The sequence below is a fragment of the Micrasema longulum genome, unplaced genomic scaffold (genome assembly GCF_059751315.1).
Source record: "Micrasema longulum isolate JH-2025_06_02 unplaced genomic scaffold, ASM5975131v1 h1tg000406l, whole genome shotgun sequence".
NCBI classification, from domain to species: Eukaryota; Metazoa; Arthropoda; class Insecta; order Trichoptera; family Brachycentridae; genus Micrasema; species Micrasema longulum.
Window position 1 is genome coordinate 433574 of NW_028277606.1, and position 17368 is coordinate 450941.

A 17368-nucleotide genomic window follows, 5' to 3' on the forward strand; every position below is an offset into this window, starting at 1 on the left:
AACGTTCATATGTTTGCCGAATCGTTAGCGGGCGATACCTTTCGATACCTTGAAATCCATTATATAGAATTTCTAGAGTATTCTCACTTTTTGTGGCATACAAACCATATTTATATATTTTATGAAAAATGTGTTTATAGCAATATTTCGTTTTCCTTTAAGGTCAAATCGCACTAGAGCGTCACTGCTGCTGTGCGGCGCGTCGCAGCAACACGACATTTTCACTATTTTGGATGAAACAAACTGTATTATAGCTACGCTCCACTACGCGGCATTAGTGTCACTAGTGAGCACAATTGTTGCAAGCAGCGTCGGTGAAGTGCAGTGACGCTATAGTGCGATTTGAACTTCAGGTATGCGGGCAAAAAAATATCCAAACAACAGGATTTGTATCGAACATTTTTGTATGAAATATATGAATGAAAAAAATATAATAAAATGGTATTTTTTAATAATTCGCAGCAAATTATGAATCCAAAAAATAAAATCAAATTACAGAAATGATGATTCACACAGAATATTTTTGATGCGTTAATCTGAAGTACAAAAAAAATTGAAATGATTGAATATGGTTTTTTTATTTATTTACAATTTTAAAAAACCCGTTAGGGTTACATTAGAAATTTTATATTGTCTAGTCATTTTATGTCTCGTCTAGTCTAGTTAGTTGAGTCATCATGTGCTTTTTCAGATTGATTTTAAATTTGTCTCCAGTAAAAGTTTTCAAGCAGTAAGGTAAGTCGTTGTAGTGTTCAAGTCCATTATGTAGTATTTTTTACTGTCCCGTGTTTGTCTTTGCTTTTTCAATATGATAGTGTTGTTGTTGTCTGGTGTTATATTTGTGTATGTCAGCATTTTTGACTAATATTATGTCGTCGTCTTGTATGTTTCCCAGAGTTATTTTGTGCACAATTTTTAAAGTCTCAATTTTAGTCAAGTAGTTAATGTCAAACTGGTGTGTTTACCTTTCATTTAGCCACGAAAGTGACCTGTGCTGTGTACTGACAAAGATACCCGACTCACGTACGGAAGGTTCCGGCTTCCATTCCTGGTAAGAAACCACAAATGAAATGTGACTTTTCTCAAACCTAGGTGTGTTGTGATGTAACTCAACACAGTAATTGAACTTTCTGGCTTGTTCTGTGCAAAAAAAATATCTTACATCTGGACCTAAAACTAACCCGCGATCAAAAAACAAACAATGAAAAACTAGTGTTAATAACATCACGCGTATTCTAAAAATCCATGATATCATTTCTAGTAAATAGGAAATAAGTATTTATGCAAAAACTTTATTTACTCGGTGTTGCTAAAAAAAGTTGACATCCGCAAGGTGTTGTTTGAAAGTAAATGATAGGAGAACATAAACGCGATCATAACTAACCTGTCTTCAAGATCCGAGTACCCCCTCGGGGTTGGAAACCCACTCCTTGTGAATTGCTCAGCGCTGTGAAGCTGTAGTATGCCAGGAACTGTGACCTGGCCGTCTTTTCTGTTATCCTGGCAACAAAAATACAAGTTTGATATAAAACTTTGTTTTTAGAGCACTTAAGTTTACTTTTAATTGTCATTCCACAAAGTTAATGCCGATTCAATCAATAATATAAGTTTGTTTACTTATTCAACATGTTCTGTTGTATCTCAAACTCTCGCCAGTCGTGTACATAATTGATTTATTTGGAAAAAATTCCATTGGTTTCAGCTAGTACTACAATTGAACGTAGTTGTGCAGATAGCAGCCAATCAACAATTTTGTGCAGTAAGGTCAATTCTATGTTCTGCTAAAAACAACCAGACCGCTTTCATACAAAAAACTGTAATAATCCCCCTCTGAAAATAGTTTAAATCACAAAAACGGCATTTCTCAATTTGCAGAAAACACCCACAGCACCAGAAAAATCTTAAATACTTAAATCATTAAAATTTGACAAATATATAATAAGATTCTTGTTTGTAGTATATAAAAACTGGTGTGTGCTTTATTTATAATTTGTTAAAGTCAAAAATATTCTAACTGATTTGATTACTCAATCTTTTCACAAAGGTGCCATTATTTCAGTTTCACTTTTCTATGGCTGGCTGCTTTCTGCATAACAACGTTCAATTATAAATCATTGAGGAGGTATCCAGTAAATTAGTTCTAATATTTTTTACTAAAAAAAATGAACTCATGTCCAGATTAATAAAATAACTTAAAATAAGGATTTTTTGGTAAAATTAAAATGGCGATAAATACGAGTATTATATTTAAAACTTTGAAAAAAAAAACTTTTCATTAGTGAGGAAACGTCTAATAATTTAATGTAATAAAGTTAAATTTTAGGCGGCCTCATTTGTACAAAAGCTTAGCTACTGATTTCGATTACAAGTGAGTTTTTAATAATGTCTGTGCCATTGTAACTTTTATAGCATCATTGAAATATTTTATATAAAAAAAATCAAATCACCCGAGCTACGAAGCCGACACCAAAGACGACGGTTGTTATAATTCGTAACAAATATAAATGAATTGATACAATAAAAACATTGCAAAAATATGATATGTTACAGTCCAGGTGAAATAATCAATATTAAATAATTATTTGATTTATTATTATGTTATATGAAATACCAAACTACTCTTAACTCTTAAAAAGCCGTGCTAAAAAAATCTCTTTACAAAACTCTGCTGTGACATCATGTAACATTAAGTAAAAGAAAAGAAAGATATTTAAAAACTAAATAATATTATATACGTAACTAAACAGTCTAATTTTTTAAATTTATAAACAGTCAATGCTTATTTTAGTGAAATACGACTTCGTTATTTAAAAAAAAGAAGAGAGATTCGTGTCTTGTGTTTTAATGTAGACTCATATGACATCATAGCCACACAAGTGTTAAACATTTAAAAGGTAGGTTCATCCATTTTAGACACCGGGTTATACTCAATAAGGTATAAGTAAAAAATAAAATAAACAAAATTAATTAAGAGACAACTTTCTTTGTCCGTCCGCAAAAATATATTTCAAATAATTTTTTAATTAAAATAAGTATTGTTGAAACCCGCCCTTCCTTTTACAAGCAGAGTTTTCCAACCAAATTCCTTCTTCAGGATAAACAGCTTTATTTATTTGTTTGAGGTTTCCGAAAAAATAAGGAGCAGTTTGTCTTGTTTAGTATTTCATTACTGAGAAATTTTTCTCACAATTCCTCTCAATTTTATGGGAAACTCTGAACTCCGTTTTAAATTAATATTTTTATGACTATCTTAAAAATACCCTTAATGAGGTAGGGGAGGTTTGAGATTTTAAAAATTTAATTAAAAAGGTTATAAAACCACAGTACCAAAGCTGAACTTTACAGGAGAAATAAACATTTTCAATCTCGAGCCTTTTAAGTGTTGTTGAGTTTGCGTTAATGTTTTTGAAAAAAATGACATATTTTTCTAAATATACTAAAAAAAATAAGTCTTCTCCACATATTTGCGTAATTTACTACAAATCTTAGTTTTATAACGTTTATGTAAAAATAAAGTAAAAAGTGTACTGATAACTTATAATTCAAAATATTCACGAGAATATTACCCATTGAAAATTCGATAACTAAAACCTTTGTTTTGTTATATAAATAAAACACGAGTGATACTTTAATCCACAATTTTGGAATATCCAGTGACCGGTTTCATCGCTTTCGCGACATCTTCGAGACTGGTCGATGATGTCGCGAAAGCGATGAAACGGGTCACTGGATATTCCAAATTTGTGGATTAAAGTATCACTCGTGTTTTATTTATGTAATAAATTACAATGAACTTCCATCAAGAATTTTCACTTACAAACTTAAATGTTTTAAAACCTTTGTTAATTGGATGAAATTTATACGTATTATTTTACCTTCTTAGTAATGACTGAAAATGGTTATGTTTTTTATATTTCTATGTACACCAATTATTTTAATCAACTGTCCAGTATTTGTTCACAAACATTTCGATAAATTGAACATATCGTTTATTTAATTTAATTGCCAAATATCTCATTATTGTTATTATTTATATGTAATTTCAACTTTTTCTTATTTAAATTTATTTCAACAGAGAGGGAAAAATTTTTCGAGAAGGGAATATGGAAGTCTAGGCATTTACAGGGCTTATGACCTATCATTGGCTGGTTTAAGTGGCCACTTTACACACTGTGTAACATTCACCATTCTGCCCATGTTTGAACATCCACATTTCCTAAACTCTTCCATCTGTTGACTTTTGTGAAGCAAAAGAGCTAAAACCTTTATCACGTGGGTGAGATTCATCCGGCTGAACCAAATCACCTACTAGGCAACGCCTGAAAACAATTTTCCAATTTTTATACTTCTTCTTTTACCAGGTAGTAATTCAACAATGTTTGATTATGTCCAAATGCTTGCAGACTGTAGGTGATTTGTAAAGTGGCCACTTAAACCAGCCAATGACAGGTCATAAGCCCTGTAAATGCCTAGACTTCCATATTCCCTTCTCGAAAAATTTTTCCCTCTCTGTTGAAATAAATTTAAATATGAACAACTCCCTAGGGAGGAAATCCAGCCAGTCTGCAAGCATTTGGACATAATCAAACATTGTCAACTTTTTCTGTTTATTCATTACCAATTGTTTTCATTTTCTTATTATTACTAGTATTTACACGTATGTTTAATATTTTATTAAAAATAATATATTTTCTAATTTATATTTGTTTTTTAATTTTTATTATTATCTGTATATTTTCCAATTTATATTTGTGCTTAAATTTTTATTATTATCGGAATGTTTTCTAATTTATATTAATGTTTCATTCCTTAATTATTAATGCTTTATTTTATAATTTGTATTTATGCTTCAATTTTTATTATTATCGGTATGTTTTTTAATTTATAATAATTAAGTCTCATTTTTAACTAATAATGGTATATTTTTTAATTTTTATTTATGCTTCAATTTTTATTATTATCGGTATGTTTTCAAATAAACATAAATGTTTTATTTTCTAATTAATAATGGTATACTTCGGTATTCAGATGGCAAAAGGGACCATCTGTGATTTTCAAAAATGTTCAGGAGAGCTGAAATACGTCTTAATTTTAAGAATTTAATCCACAAACTAAAATGTTTGAGTGTTGCTTCTCAATAATAAATTACCATTCTAAGTGACGCTAATTTTTTTTCTGTGTGTATTTACTAAAATATTAATTAAAACATTTGAAAACTTAAACATACAAAAATACAGATGGTTCCTTCTGCCATCTGACAACCGATTTTTTAATTTATATTTATGGTTCAATTTTTATTATTATCACCTGCATGTTCTCTAATTTACATTTTTTTTTTGATGTTATTATTATTATTTGAATTTATTGAGCATCATTTAATGAAATAAAACAAGACATGTAAAAAGGAAGGTCTTTCCTAAACACAGGAATTTCCTAGCTAGGCGGGACTTGAAACAAAGAAACTCTGTAAATTTTATAAATAAATGAATAAACATTAAAACAAGTAATAAAAGTGTTTGGAAAAAGAATGCGCGAGGGCGGCGTCCAAATAAAAAAATCTGATAAAATAAATAACTACAAAGTAAGTGCTTCAACTATAAATTTTATATTAAAAAATATCTGTTTCTGATGAAGTTGAATTATTTGAAGGGTTTTGTATGGGGTGGAATTTGGTAAAAAAGGTGACTGGATAAAGAAAAATAAGAACTTAAGTTGTTGACACTAGCACAGGTTGAAACCAATTCAATAATCGAAACCCATTTTGACTCATATATTTTTCTATTGTATATTTCGAAAGTAACTCACAAAAAAGAACTGTGATCCGATGGCGTGCGATCGTAAATGGCTTTGACAGATTTATCGATGGAGCCAACTAAAATTCTAGTCAATTGGGAGTTTATCAATAGTAAATATGTTATCGATGATTACACTTGAACGTTTCGTGTAATTATTCAATATTTTTGGATTATCTTCAGGTTTATTGCAAAAGAATAATACGTAAAACTTATGCCTTGTAAATAATCAAAGTTGATCGGACAGCAAACAAGTCCAAGTAATAAGACAAGAAACAATGGTGTGAAATATGTATTTTTTTTAAAACCCAACCGGAATTGTGTATAAAGTTATCAAAACTAGGCAATTACAAGTCTAGTGCTGTGCAATGCAAAAAAATCTGTACTGTAACGATTGTTTTCAAACACTTAAATCAATCATCTTCTTTTCATGGTCATGTCGTACTATATTTATATGCTATTAACTTTTTAATAATTAAAAAAAGAATGGCCAACGCTCAGACGCTGAAGTCTTTTTGGAGATTTTTCCCAATTTATGTTAAAGCTTAATTTTAAAATATATTTTTCTAAAGTGTATTTTTGTTATTATATTTCAATGTAAATAATGTATGGAAAAATAAAAAAGTAGGTACCAGTAGGTACTTAAAAACCGAACTGCAAATTGATCACACTGAACCCCCTTGACTTTAGCGACAAGGCTGACACCTGTCGAGCACTTTGAAAATTGCACATCGCACGCAAAAATGTGTTTTTGAGTTAATAATATTTAATAGATTTTGGAATGACTTAATTGTTCCCCTCAAACTGACATATCTAAAAAGTTAATTGTACCCACATAAGGAGTCCATAATGACACTTTGACATGATATTTATCTATTATCTTTTATTGCTCTGAGCTGCAAAAAAAATAAAAATTTCGAGCCCTATCACCATTCATCCTGATTCTTAAGTAAATAACTTCCTGAATTCGAATATAATTCCCGTTTTCCTCCATCACCCACCATTTTCGGAGGAGTCTCCAATTTTTATCACCTATCGATAATTATTTCACGGTCATGAATTTCATTTGAAGGGATGAAAAGCTGCTTTTTTAGTATTAGTTTTGCTGTAAATAATATTAAAGATGACGTTGTCAATGAGCTGAATCAGCTGAATAATCTTTATCTTCAGTGAACGTATCATTTAATGGTCGTGGCTGTGGCTCAAAGTCGTGGGTAAAAATATTCGAAGATGGGTATTGAAACCGGTGGGTGATGAGAAAACGGGGCGGATATTCGGATTCAGGAGATTATTTCGTATAAAAATCAGCAGAAATGGCGTCAGGGTCGATTCAAGTCGAATCGGGGTCGAACAATTCAATAAAAATACAACGTCTTTCAAAATGTGCAATTTCATTTGACACACGAATACATAAATACAACAAACTTTGATTTTTAAGTTACATGTTTTAAATATTTTTTACTCCTTTATATAAATAATTGACCGCGAACAGTTGATAAAAAAATGCTTCATACGGCTAAATAATTTTCATACGACAACTGTCCAACTCTGACAGAAGTTTGAGAGAGACAAAGGAACAAAAAAGGCAGTGCTAAGGAGTAATGAGGAAGTTCAGTGTTACTGAAAATCGGATGTAAAAATGTTTTCTTTCACGGGGTAAAAATTAGTGCATTTAATTGAACTGCGAAGTTTCTCTAAAATTTTTAACAAAAAAATATATTTTGTTTATATCGACGACACAAGTTCTTCTAACCAATGATAGTGTTGTGATAAATTTTCGGTTTCCGGGAAGCCAACCAACTAATCGAAAAAAACTAGTGACGTCACGCACGGAGTAATAAAAAAATACTAACTCAAAGAAATCGTGGCGATTAAAAAAAAAATTGGCTTAGTTTGTTAACAAACAAAATAATTGATAAGCCATTGAACTTCTTCATTAGCCAGAATTCTTTTCCTTAATATCACAGTGGTAAACCGCTGAAAAAATAAAACATTGCTAGACCATAGGTTCCGTTCCGTTGTATGCGGCGCGTCGCGGCGAGTAACAGCGACCATTTTATACAAAAATTTGGCTCCCTTAGGTGAAATAGAGTACAGCATATTTCATCCCCCTTTTTATGCCCAAGAAACGTATTTATTTGTTGGGTTATTTATCATATAAAATAAAGTTTTCTTGGATACAACAGTTTGAAAACAGATTTATGAAGGTTTCATTTCAATGATGTTAGTGCTCTTAAAAGTTATACGGATCTATTCGAGATTTAAGTTGTTGATGTAAAAAGTTAAAGAAAGTTTTAAGGCGTATTTCTGAGATTTTGTGTGTTTAAATTATCATAAAATATCTCTGTCTGTAATCAATGGTGCATTGCGTACTGAATAAGTTGAGTAAATGCAGCGTATGTCGATTATTTGTTATTCATTGAGTTAAAGTTTATTTTGTAGAACTCCATTTAACAATCGGTGCAACATCGTTTGCTAAGAAAGGTAGCATGGATGATTGGCCTCGAGAGGGAAGACTACACTTACGGAGAAATGGAGTCAATGTTAAAAATCTCAAGTCTACAAAAACGTAGAAATAGCATTGACTCCATATTTATGTTTAATTTGCTGAATGGCTTAATTGATGTACCATCGTTACTGGAACAGGTGGCATTCAATGTTCCGATCCGCCGGTTGCGAAATAATAATGTGCTGTTCCTCGATCAACACAGCACAAACTATGGCTTGCATGCACTAATGCATTACAGTTTACAAATGGTGAATGTTACACAGTGTGTAAAGTGGCCACTTAAACCAGCCAATGACAGATCATCAGCCCTGTAAATGCCTAGACTTCCATATTCCCTTCTCAAAAATGTTTTCCCTTTCTGTTAAAATAAATTTATATATGAATTACTCCCTAGGGAGGAAATTTAGCCAGTCTGCAAGCATTTGGACATACTCAAACATTGTTGAATTAAGATTATCGATTACATGAAGGTAAGGTGATAAGCCTTGTGTTTCAGGTGCTAGTCCAGAAACAATAAGTATTGCAGCATAAAATCAGATTTTAATTAATATTTCTTGTCAATCTTTCCAGAAACAAAACTTGGAGCACGAGCATCATAGGTGAACGCGCCGACCAATACACTACAAGGCGGACTTATTTCCGCTCGATTTCCTTAGGGTCTGGACGCATCATGGCGCGCCGTGCCGCGGTACGTGCCGTGTACGGTGCGCCGCGCCGGCTCACGGCGCACCCGATCGGCAGTAGAGTTTCTCAAAATATTCGCATTACGGTGCGTATGGACCGCGAAAGACGTATTCTTAATAAAAAGAAAAGATTACGTCTTTCGCGGTTCATATCTAGACAAAAACTGCAAATTTGAGTACGAACCGTAATACGAATATTTCGAGAAATATTAACTGCCGAACGGGTGCGCCGTGAGCCGGCGCGACGGACTGTACACGGCACCTTACCGCGGCACGGCGCCGCGTCGGGGTGATGTGTGCAGACCTTACTTAGGACTTTTATCTGGAAGTCACCATTGAGTCAAAAACACACGTCTAGGTTTCTCGTTTATTAAAAAAAATAAAAAACAAATTTAAATAGGTAAAGATGAACAGAAAATATAAAAGGAAGTATAATGACACCCACTTTACCGCGAAACCAGCTTGTCAGCAGGTTTATTATTTTTCCTTTACAAAGAAAAAAAGTTAAAGAAATTAAATAAATTTAAAAGTATTATAAACATTATTAAGAACTAAAAACATACGTATTTTTCACACAAAATGTATTTCCAAAAATTAAACTAGTTGACTATTAACATAAAATAACAATCAATATAAAGCCTGGTTACATATTGGCCATTTAATTATTTTTTCTTAAAGTTTTGTTAACTTATAATATTAAAAATCAAACACTGATTTGAGTCTACGGAACACTTAATTTTATTTTTACAAATATAAAAACAAAAGTTTTGTGACAATTGATTCGCCTTGTAAGGGTATTTTCAAACGAGAGTGCCCTAACAAACGAAAATGCCCTAACATGGTGAAACTTAATATTTGTAAAAATAAAATAAAGTGTTCCGTAGACTCAAATCAGTGTTTGGTTTATAATATTATAAGTTTGAATATGGAGTTCTACAAAATAAACACCAAATCAATCAATGGTTTTGTTAACATTTTCTTTTCAGATCAGCTTAGGAATCTTATTGAAAATTTTAGGAATTGTATAATGAAGTGTTCTTTGGCCATACTTGTTAAAAAACCTCGGTACTGACAAGCCTTCACGTTGTGCTAGCCTTGTATTATGTATATGTATATATATTTTCTGGTAGGTACTATCAAACCAATATCTAGAAACAAATTTCAGCCATAGACTAGCATAGTATTTGCGGACAGGCACCCTTGCTTTTTAAAAAGTTCAGGTGCCTCTTCCTTATGAATTCTATCTGATCTGCTGATTAGTTTAAGAGCCGGTTTGGTAAAATTGAACTTCTTTCATGTTGGTTTTACAAGAAAGGCCCCAGCTGCTCATACCATACCTAATCATTGATTCCACTAATAATTGATAAATAAGTCTAAATGTTTTTATTGGAACATAATATTTTATTCTAAACATACTGCCTATAACTATTCCTAATATTTTACATATTTTAGTAATATGTTTATCCCATTAAAAAACTTTATCAATTATCAGTTTATTTTGCAAAAATAATTTTATTCTTAATCGGCCCAGGCACAGAGACAGTTTGATTTAAGTAATATGTTGAAAATTCAATCTTTGTTATTTTGAGTTTCGCTGCTGATATTTCGAAGTTGAAATCCAGTTACCCGTATAAAAAAAATAATTTAAATATTTCAATCCTAATTATTGGCCTTATTATAAATAAATCTATAAGTTCATGATTTTGTATTGTACATAATTTCTTTTCGGTTTTTCTAAATAAAGAGAACACGCGGACAAAACAAATAAAAATTACAACCAATTATTCAATAATGTATTCATCTTAATTTTTTTACAATACGTTAATCAATCATTCAAAGCGTCTTCACTGTACACCGTGCAAATATCGCGAGCAGCTTTGGCAGCTTGAACGCATTCCCTCGATTGAACGCGAACAGAAGGGTTGCTGAAAAAGTTTTTTGTCATCTACAAGTATTCCATTTTAAAGGCTTGTAATCAAATAAAATAAAACATGTAACGTAAAAGCAAACAAAACATCTTGAAAAGCTGAACATTTTCTTTAAACCAAAGAATAAAATGAAACCTACGAACTGATTAATATAACACGGAAGCATCCAATATGGAATAAAGAAAAGAGCGTTTTGTATAAAAAAAAAACAACCTTTTGCCTTTGTAAAATATACTTAAATTCCAGGCAAAGATTAAGTAGGGATAAGAAAGTGTTTGAGAAGAGATATTGAATAAAATGACTTCTTTATTGAAATACATAATTGGAATGCTTTTATTTTATTGAATGACTAAATTGTAAGGTACATAAAATATTTATCATCATGATTCCTTTTCTGCGCCCAGTGGTGCATAGGGTGCTGTATTGGTTATTTTTAGATATTTATTTTAGTTTTATGTATTTATTATACGGCACAAGTGCCTTTTACAACATAAAATATAAGAGTCCAGTCAGATTTACAAAAATAAAAATCAATATTAAAACATGGATATATAAAAAGAAAAATGAAAATATCAAGAGAAATATATAAACATACATGTATGTCAGCATACTAAAGATAGAAAAAAGACGGTAAATTATTATCATTGGCATAAGAAGCTTTTGCAAATTAATTGTAAATCGGTACTTTAGAACATCATAAAAGAGACTCGACTACATTGATTTCCTAGTCTGTGTATACGCGGTATAGGTGAGGGACAAAGATAGTTGGTTTGAGAAGGGTGACAGTAATATAAAGTATTTTGTCTAGTTCTATATATTGGTATATTAATATTTATTCAATTCGGGAGTTCGCAACTATTGAAATTAGAATTATTGATTTAATATAAAAATATATTAAGTCAGATATTGTCTTGAGATCTCCCAGAGTAGGTTGATTTAAAGAATTTAACAAAGGTATGTAGTTAATTTGTTCAATAGGAATATAGGAGAACGGACTCAGCAACCTCCGATGACAACTGTCATCAAACGGAGGCGATACGGTTGGCTTGACTATGTGTTGCGGATGTCTCTTGAGAACTTTAGCCGCGCTTGCCGACTTTACAAGGCATCAGGTTCTCGACCTAGACGTCCACTGCTGACTGTTCGTCCTCAGTTTGTGCCAGAACTACGGGACGCGAACCTGCCATGGGAGGATGCACAGGTGCTGGCAGCCGTCAGAGATGCTTGGAGGATCTTCGCGTACACCATGTGCTCCAATTAGGGAACGGACATGGAATGATGATGATGACCTTTTGAGCATGGTTAAATATAGCAGGGTACCTAACCAAACATAAACAAGATGGAATATCAGCGAAGACCGAAGACAAGCATGAAGTATTAATTTTAGAGCTCGCATTTTAAAGTACTTTTATTGCAAATGAAAGGGTTTATGGAATTTCTGTTTAAATTATACCCTCGTGCGAGGTGTGAAAGTGGAGAGTTCCAAGCATAGTTTATACGGACATATGGTACATGGAATAAACAGTTTGATGTGTGACGAGTACGGTAGCCGGGAGTGTTAAGGGCTAATATCGAGAATAGTGTTGGGCTACCTTCCATATTTTATTCGCAAAATAAAACAAATTATTAAAAATGTAAAGCTGTAATTTAAGTGAGTTTGTTTCAAATAAAGATTTACATAAAATATTTCCGTCTCTATTAGTACAATTGCATTCCGAAACCAAAACATCAGCCGGTCACATAACAGTTATCTGGATATTTTATTTCCTATGTAAAACGGGGTTTACTTGTACGCATTAATGCAAACAATATTATTACCCGCCAGAAAAATAATTAAATATTCATATATACTTAAAGCCAAGTTTTTATTTGATGGAATAATACCCGAGTTGAGGAAAGTAATCTCACTCCAAGTGGACACAGATGGACACGTCACATGATATTAGGGTTTTACAAGAATATGAGATGGGTCATAGTACTATCTATTATTTGTGGAACTAAAATATCTAATCTAAATAAGCTATTAGAAGAGCGAAACTTTATTTATAGATGAACAAGCAACTATCAAAAGTAGTTCAGTCAAAATTTACTCTAAAATATAACCAAAATTCTGTGAAATAAGTGCAAAATCTAAATAAAAATATACTTAATCTTGAAATAAGGTCTCCGTGAATTAGTGAAGAAGAAATATTAACTATTTATGCATAAAAATAGTTATGATATATATGGTAATATTGATAACTGTCAAATGGTAGTGATATAAATCTAAAAAAGGTTTCTGTTTTACCAACAAAGACTACAGATTTGAACATACAGGAAAATAAATCATAAAAGACCAAATATATTTTATGTTTACAAAGAGTACAGAAATAAGAGAAGGGATTAACAAAGTAAGAATGCCAATTGCAGAAGTCGAAAGATATAATAATATTTTTTAATCAATTAGGAATACTGATAAATTGAATTTCAGTACTTATAATAGAGAAGTAATTGAGCTTAGTTATGCAGAAAGCAGCCAGTTCACGATTTCGGAAAAATGAGATATTGATGTTATCGGATACAGTAAGGTTGATTCTATGTTTTGCTAAAAACAACCCGACCCCTTTCATAGAAAAAACTGTATTAATCACCTTCGGAAAAAGATGTCGATCACAAAAACGGCATTTCTTAATTTGCAGAAAACACCCACAAAACTAGAAAGACCTAATTGGACTTTAAAAATCTTTTAAACTGGTCAAATACATAATAAGATTTTTATTTGTAATACATAAAAAAAAACTTATGCATTCATTGTTTCTCGTTTGTTAAAGTCAAAAACATTCCAACTATTGTGTAGATTTTATAATTAACTCTTTCAACAAAATGGCTATTATCTCAGTTTCACTTTTCTATGGCTGGCTGCTTTCTGTATAACTACGTCCAATTATAATTGAACCTAAGACATCATAAACATATGAAAAAACAAAAGAAAAAAAAATAGATCCCACATTGACCGGAATAACCGGAATGATATACTATAATGATAAAAAATATACTAGAGTTCAAAAATTACGAGTTGTAAACAACGTTAAAAATCAATGCGAAAAGAAAATGGGTGAAAACTATGGAATGAAAGTTCCCGAGAAACAATATCCTTACGTAAAAATAGTTGGGGCTACACAAAATTATGGGAAAAGAAAAATAATTGATAAAATAATGATACAAATACGAACATGGATGGATATTCACCGAAAAGAGTTAATGTTACAAACATCAAGAAAAATTCTGCAAAATATAAAAACTCCTACTATTTATATTTGGAAGTAGATGAGAAAAAATAAACAAAAACTTTCAAAAATTAAAAAATAAATACAAGATGGAAGAGATGCCGTGTATTTGACGCACTAAACATTAAGAGATGCTTCAAATACTATGATTTTAATCACAGAGAGAAAGACTGTAAAGTAGATAAACCAGTATGCTCTAAATATACAGTAGCTCATCAGGTTGATACTATAATACGATACGATACGATAGAACAGGAAAAATGTAACAACTTTCTTAATCTTATTTAAACAATAAATATGAATACTGATCCTAACCACCCTGCATAGAGATATCAATGTCCTGTTTATTTGAAAAATTTAGAGAAAGAAAACACAAAAATGACATTTTAAGTCTTAATATTCAAAGTTTAATTGCGGATTATTCAGAACTTCAAGTAATCTTTTAAAAAAGCGGGTTTAGTAATGCTTAGCGAGACACATGTTCCTGAAGACATTGAAGATTGTAAGTAAATTATACTGGATACACAACAGTTGGTTGCAATTTCTATAGCAGACATACTGTGGGAGTCATCATGCTGATTAGAAGAAATATTATTTTTTAAATTAAATCGAACGAAGATATTTCACAAGTAGGTGTATGGATATTGTCCATTAAAATAAAAATAAATTTTAGCAAAAAAATTTACACTTTTATTTATCACACCCCAAATGCTAGACTAAATGAATTTATGGAATATTTTGACGAATGGTGCCAACACAATATCAAAGAACGACAAATTAATGAAATTACTTGAGATTTTAACATAAATGTGAAGAATAAGGAAGACAGTTATGTAAAAAATAATGAACATTATACATTTAAATTGAAGCAATTAGTTAAAGAAGAAACGAGAATAACAAAAACGACAAATACTCTAATTGACCTGGTTATATCAAATTATTATAAATTGGGAATAAAAGTGTTGGAAACACAAAGAATTACAAATCACAGTACTATTACAATAAATGTTGAGAAGAGAAAACTGGAGAAACAAAAAGAAAAATAAGAATTATGAAACGATACGATAGCCAAACATTTATAAAAGATCTTCAATCAGAACAATTTGACCAAGTATTGGACTAACAGAAAGTTGAAAACATGATTAATAAAATAAAGAGTGCTATTGACAAAACGATTCCAGGAAAACTTGTAATTTTTTATTCTCAAAATAAATTAAGAGACGTGCAAAACAAAAAAGATACACTTTACAAAATTGCAATACTATCAAAACAACATAAAAAGTGGAAACAATTAAAATTATGAGAAATAAATACCCAGCAGAACTAAAACGTACATTTTCTCGACAAAATAGAAGAAAAAAGGGGAGATCCCACAAGAATGTGGAAGACACTAAAAACAATGATAAAAAATAAACCAGATGACGATGTACAATTTCCGGGAACCAACATAAATACTATTCTAGCCAACTCCTTTCGTGAATATTTTGTGTCGAGTAAAAAAATTACTGAGAATGAGAGAATAAAAGGGACAAGACCACCAGTTATCTCCTCTCTATTTCTTAATCTTTCCTTTTTCTTCTTTATTCCTTCCTTTAAAGTAATTCTTAAAATCATTAGATCAAAATCAGTGGGTCAATGCCAGATGGATTGACCATTAAAATATTAAGAGTTTTTTTGCCAGTAATTGGTAAATACATAGTTGATGTAAGTAATCAAGCTATAAAAACAGGGACAGTTCCGCAGTAATGTAAAATTTGAATAGTTATCCTAATACCAAAAATTATGAATACTAAAAAGCCAAAGAATTCCGACTTATCAACACACTTCCAAAATATAAACAAATGATGGAATTAATTATAAAAAATCAACTAGTTGAATTTTTGGACAAAATGAATATAATAATTGAAGAGCAACCTGGATTCAGAAACAATAATTCGCGTGAAACAGCTCTAAATACAGTAATTGATGTCTGAAATTAAAAAGTTGTCAAAAATAACTATGTATTGGCGGTTTTTCTGGATTTTAAAAGAGCATCTTAGACTAATTGATAGAACAAGAATATAAGAAAAATCAAAACTTATTAGAATTTTGAACTCCATTTATTAAATATTAAATGAAATACAATAAAATGAAAAGATTTATGATTGAATATATTACTAATACTATAATAAGCACTGATGTTAGAATTGACATATTTTTACTAGGCGGTTGAAAATAATCTCGCAGTGCGAAGATCTTGGATCTCTGTTGTAGGTGGCGAGTGCAAAGGTAAAGAAGAGAAGGAGCGATCAGTGCGTCGTTGCTTTTTTTTTATGTTTACCTATGTCACTGATCTTTTGAGTTGCCAACCTGTCATGTTTGTTGTCTATTGCTCTATTTTCTTGACAGTTGCCGGTATCTACTTCTGAGGCACCGCATTATGTAGAATAAATGCCCCAAAAAAATGTCTTGCTCATAGTAAAGCAACAAATAAAATGTAATGTGGCAATTTTTATGCATACAATTATTCAGGGGATAAATAAAATAAAACATATAATCAAATTTAACCAATAATATAATACATATGAAACTAGGGATAAAAAAAAGATAAAATTACCAATGAAAAGAAAAACAGAGTATTAAACCTCATTGTGTAAGGGATTAAAGCTGTCCAATGAGTTATCTGAAGAAATAAAAGAAATAGAGACTATTGAAAAAATAAATTTGAAAAAAATGTTCTTGAGAAATTTTGATGAAAAATTGAAATGTTATTATAAGTTTATATTAGTTCTTAAGATGTTATAAACTAACTTAATGAGGAAAAAAATAAAATTCATCCCGAATGTGATTTGTTTTGAACTAAAATCAGTAAGTATATTGAATTAAAGAAATACATCTACCGTACTCAAATTGCATTTCCATTATAACTTACTAAATTTATATTACTAAAAGTTTTCATTAAAATTGTATCTAAACACAATTTTCAGATAAATGACTAAATGTCATTTATACGTAAAGCATTAATAACAACCTAATGGTCATAATAATTATGGATTACTTATAAAGCGCCATTTTCGTAATATAATACCTCAAGGGTGCTTTACAAAGTGATTGTATAAAGATGTAAATGTAATTTAAACTTTTTAATTTAAGAAAAATAATATACCTTGTCACCACATGCTAAGAATTTATTCAAATGATTTAGAGAACA

General features: G+C 30.8%; 1 protein-coding gene across 2 annotated transcripts in view; it reads right to left on the bottom strand.

The window, feature by feature from the left end:
- LOC148281809 (uncharacterized) overlaps nucleotides 1-17368 on the bottom strand; it is a 376481-nt gene that overhangs the window by 147263 nt on the left and 211850 nt on the right. For both annotated transcript variants that reach the window (XM_088226083.1, XM_088226082.1), the window contains one exon: nucleotides 1385-1500. In XM_088226083.1, coding sequence (XP_088082209.1) covers nucleotides 1385-1500 — 116 coding nt within the window. The remainder of the gene's footprint in view (nucleotides 1-1384; nucleotides 1501-17368) is intronic.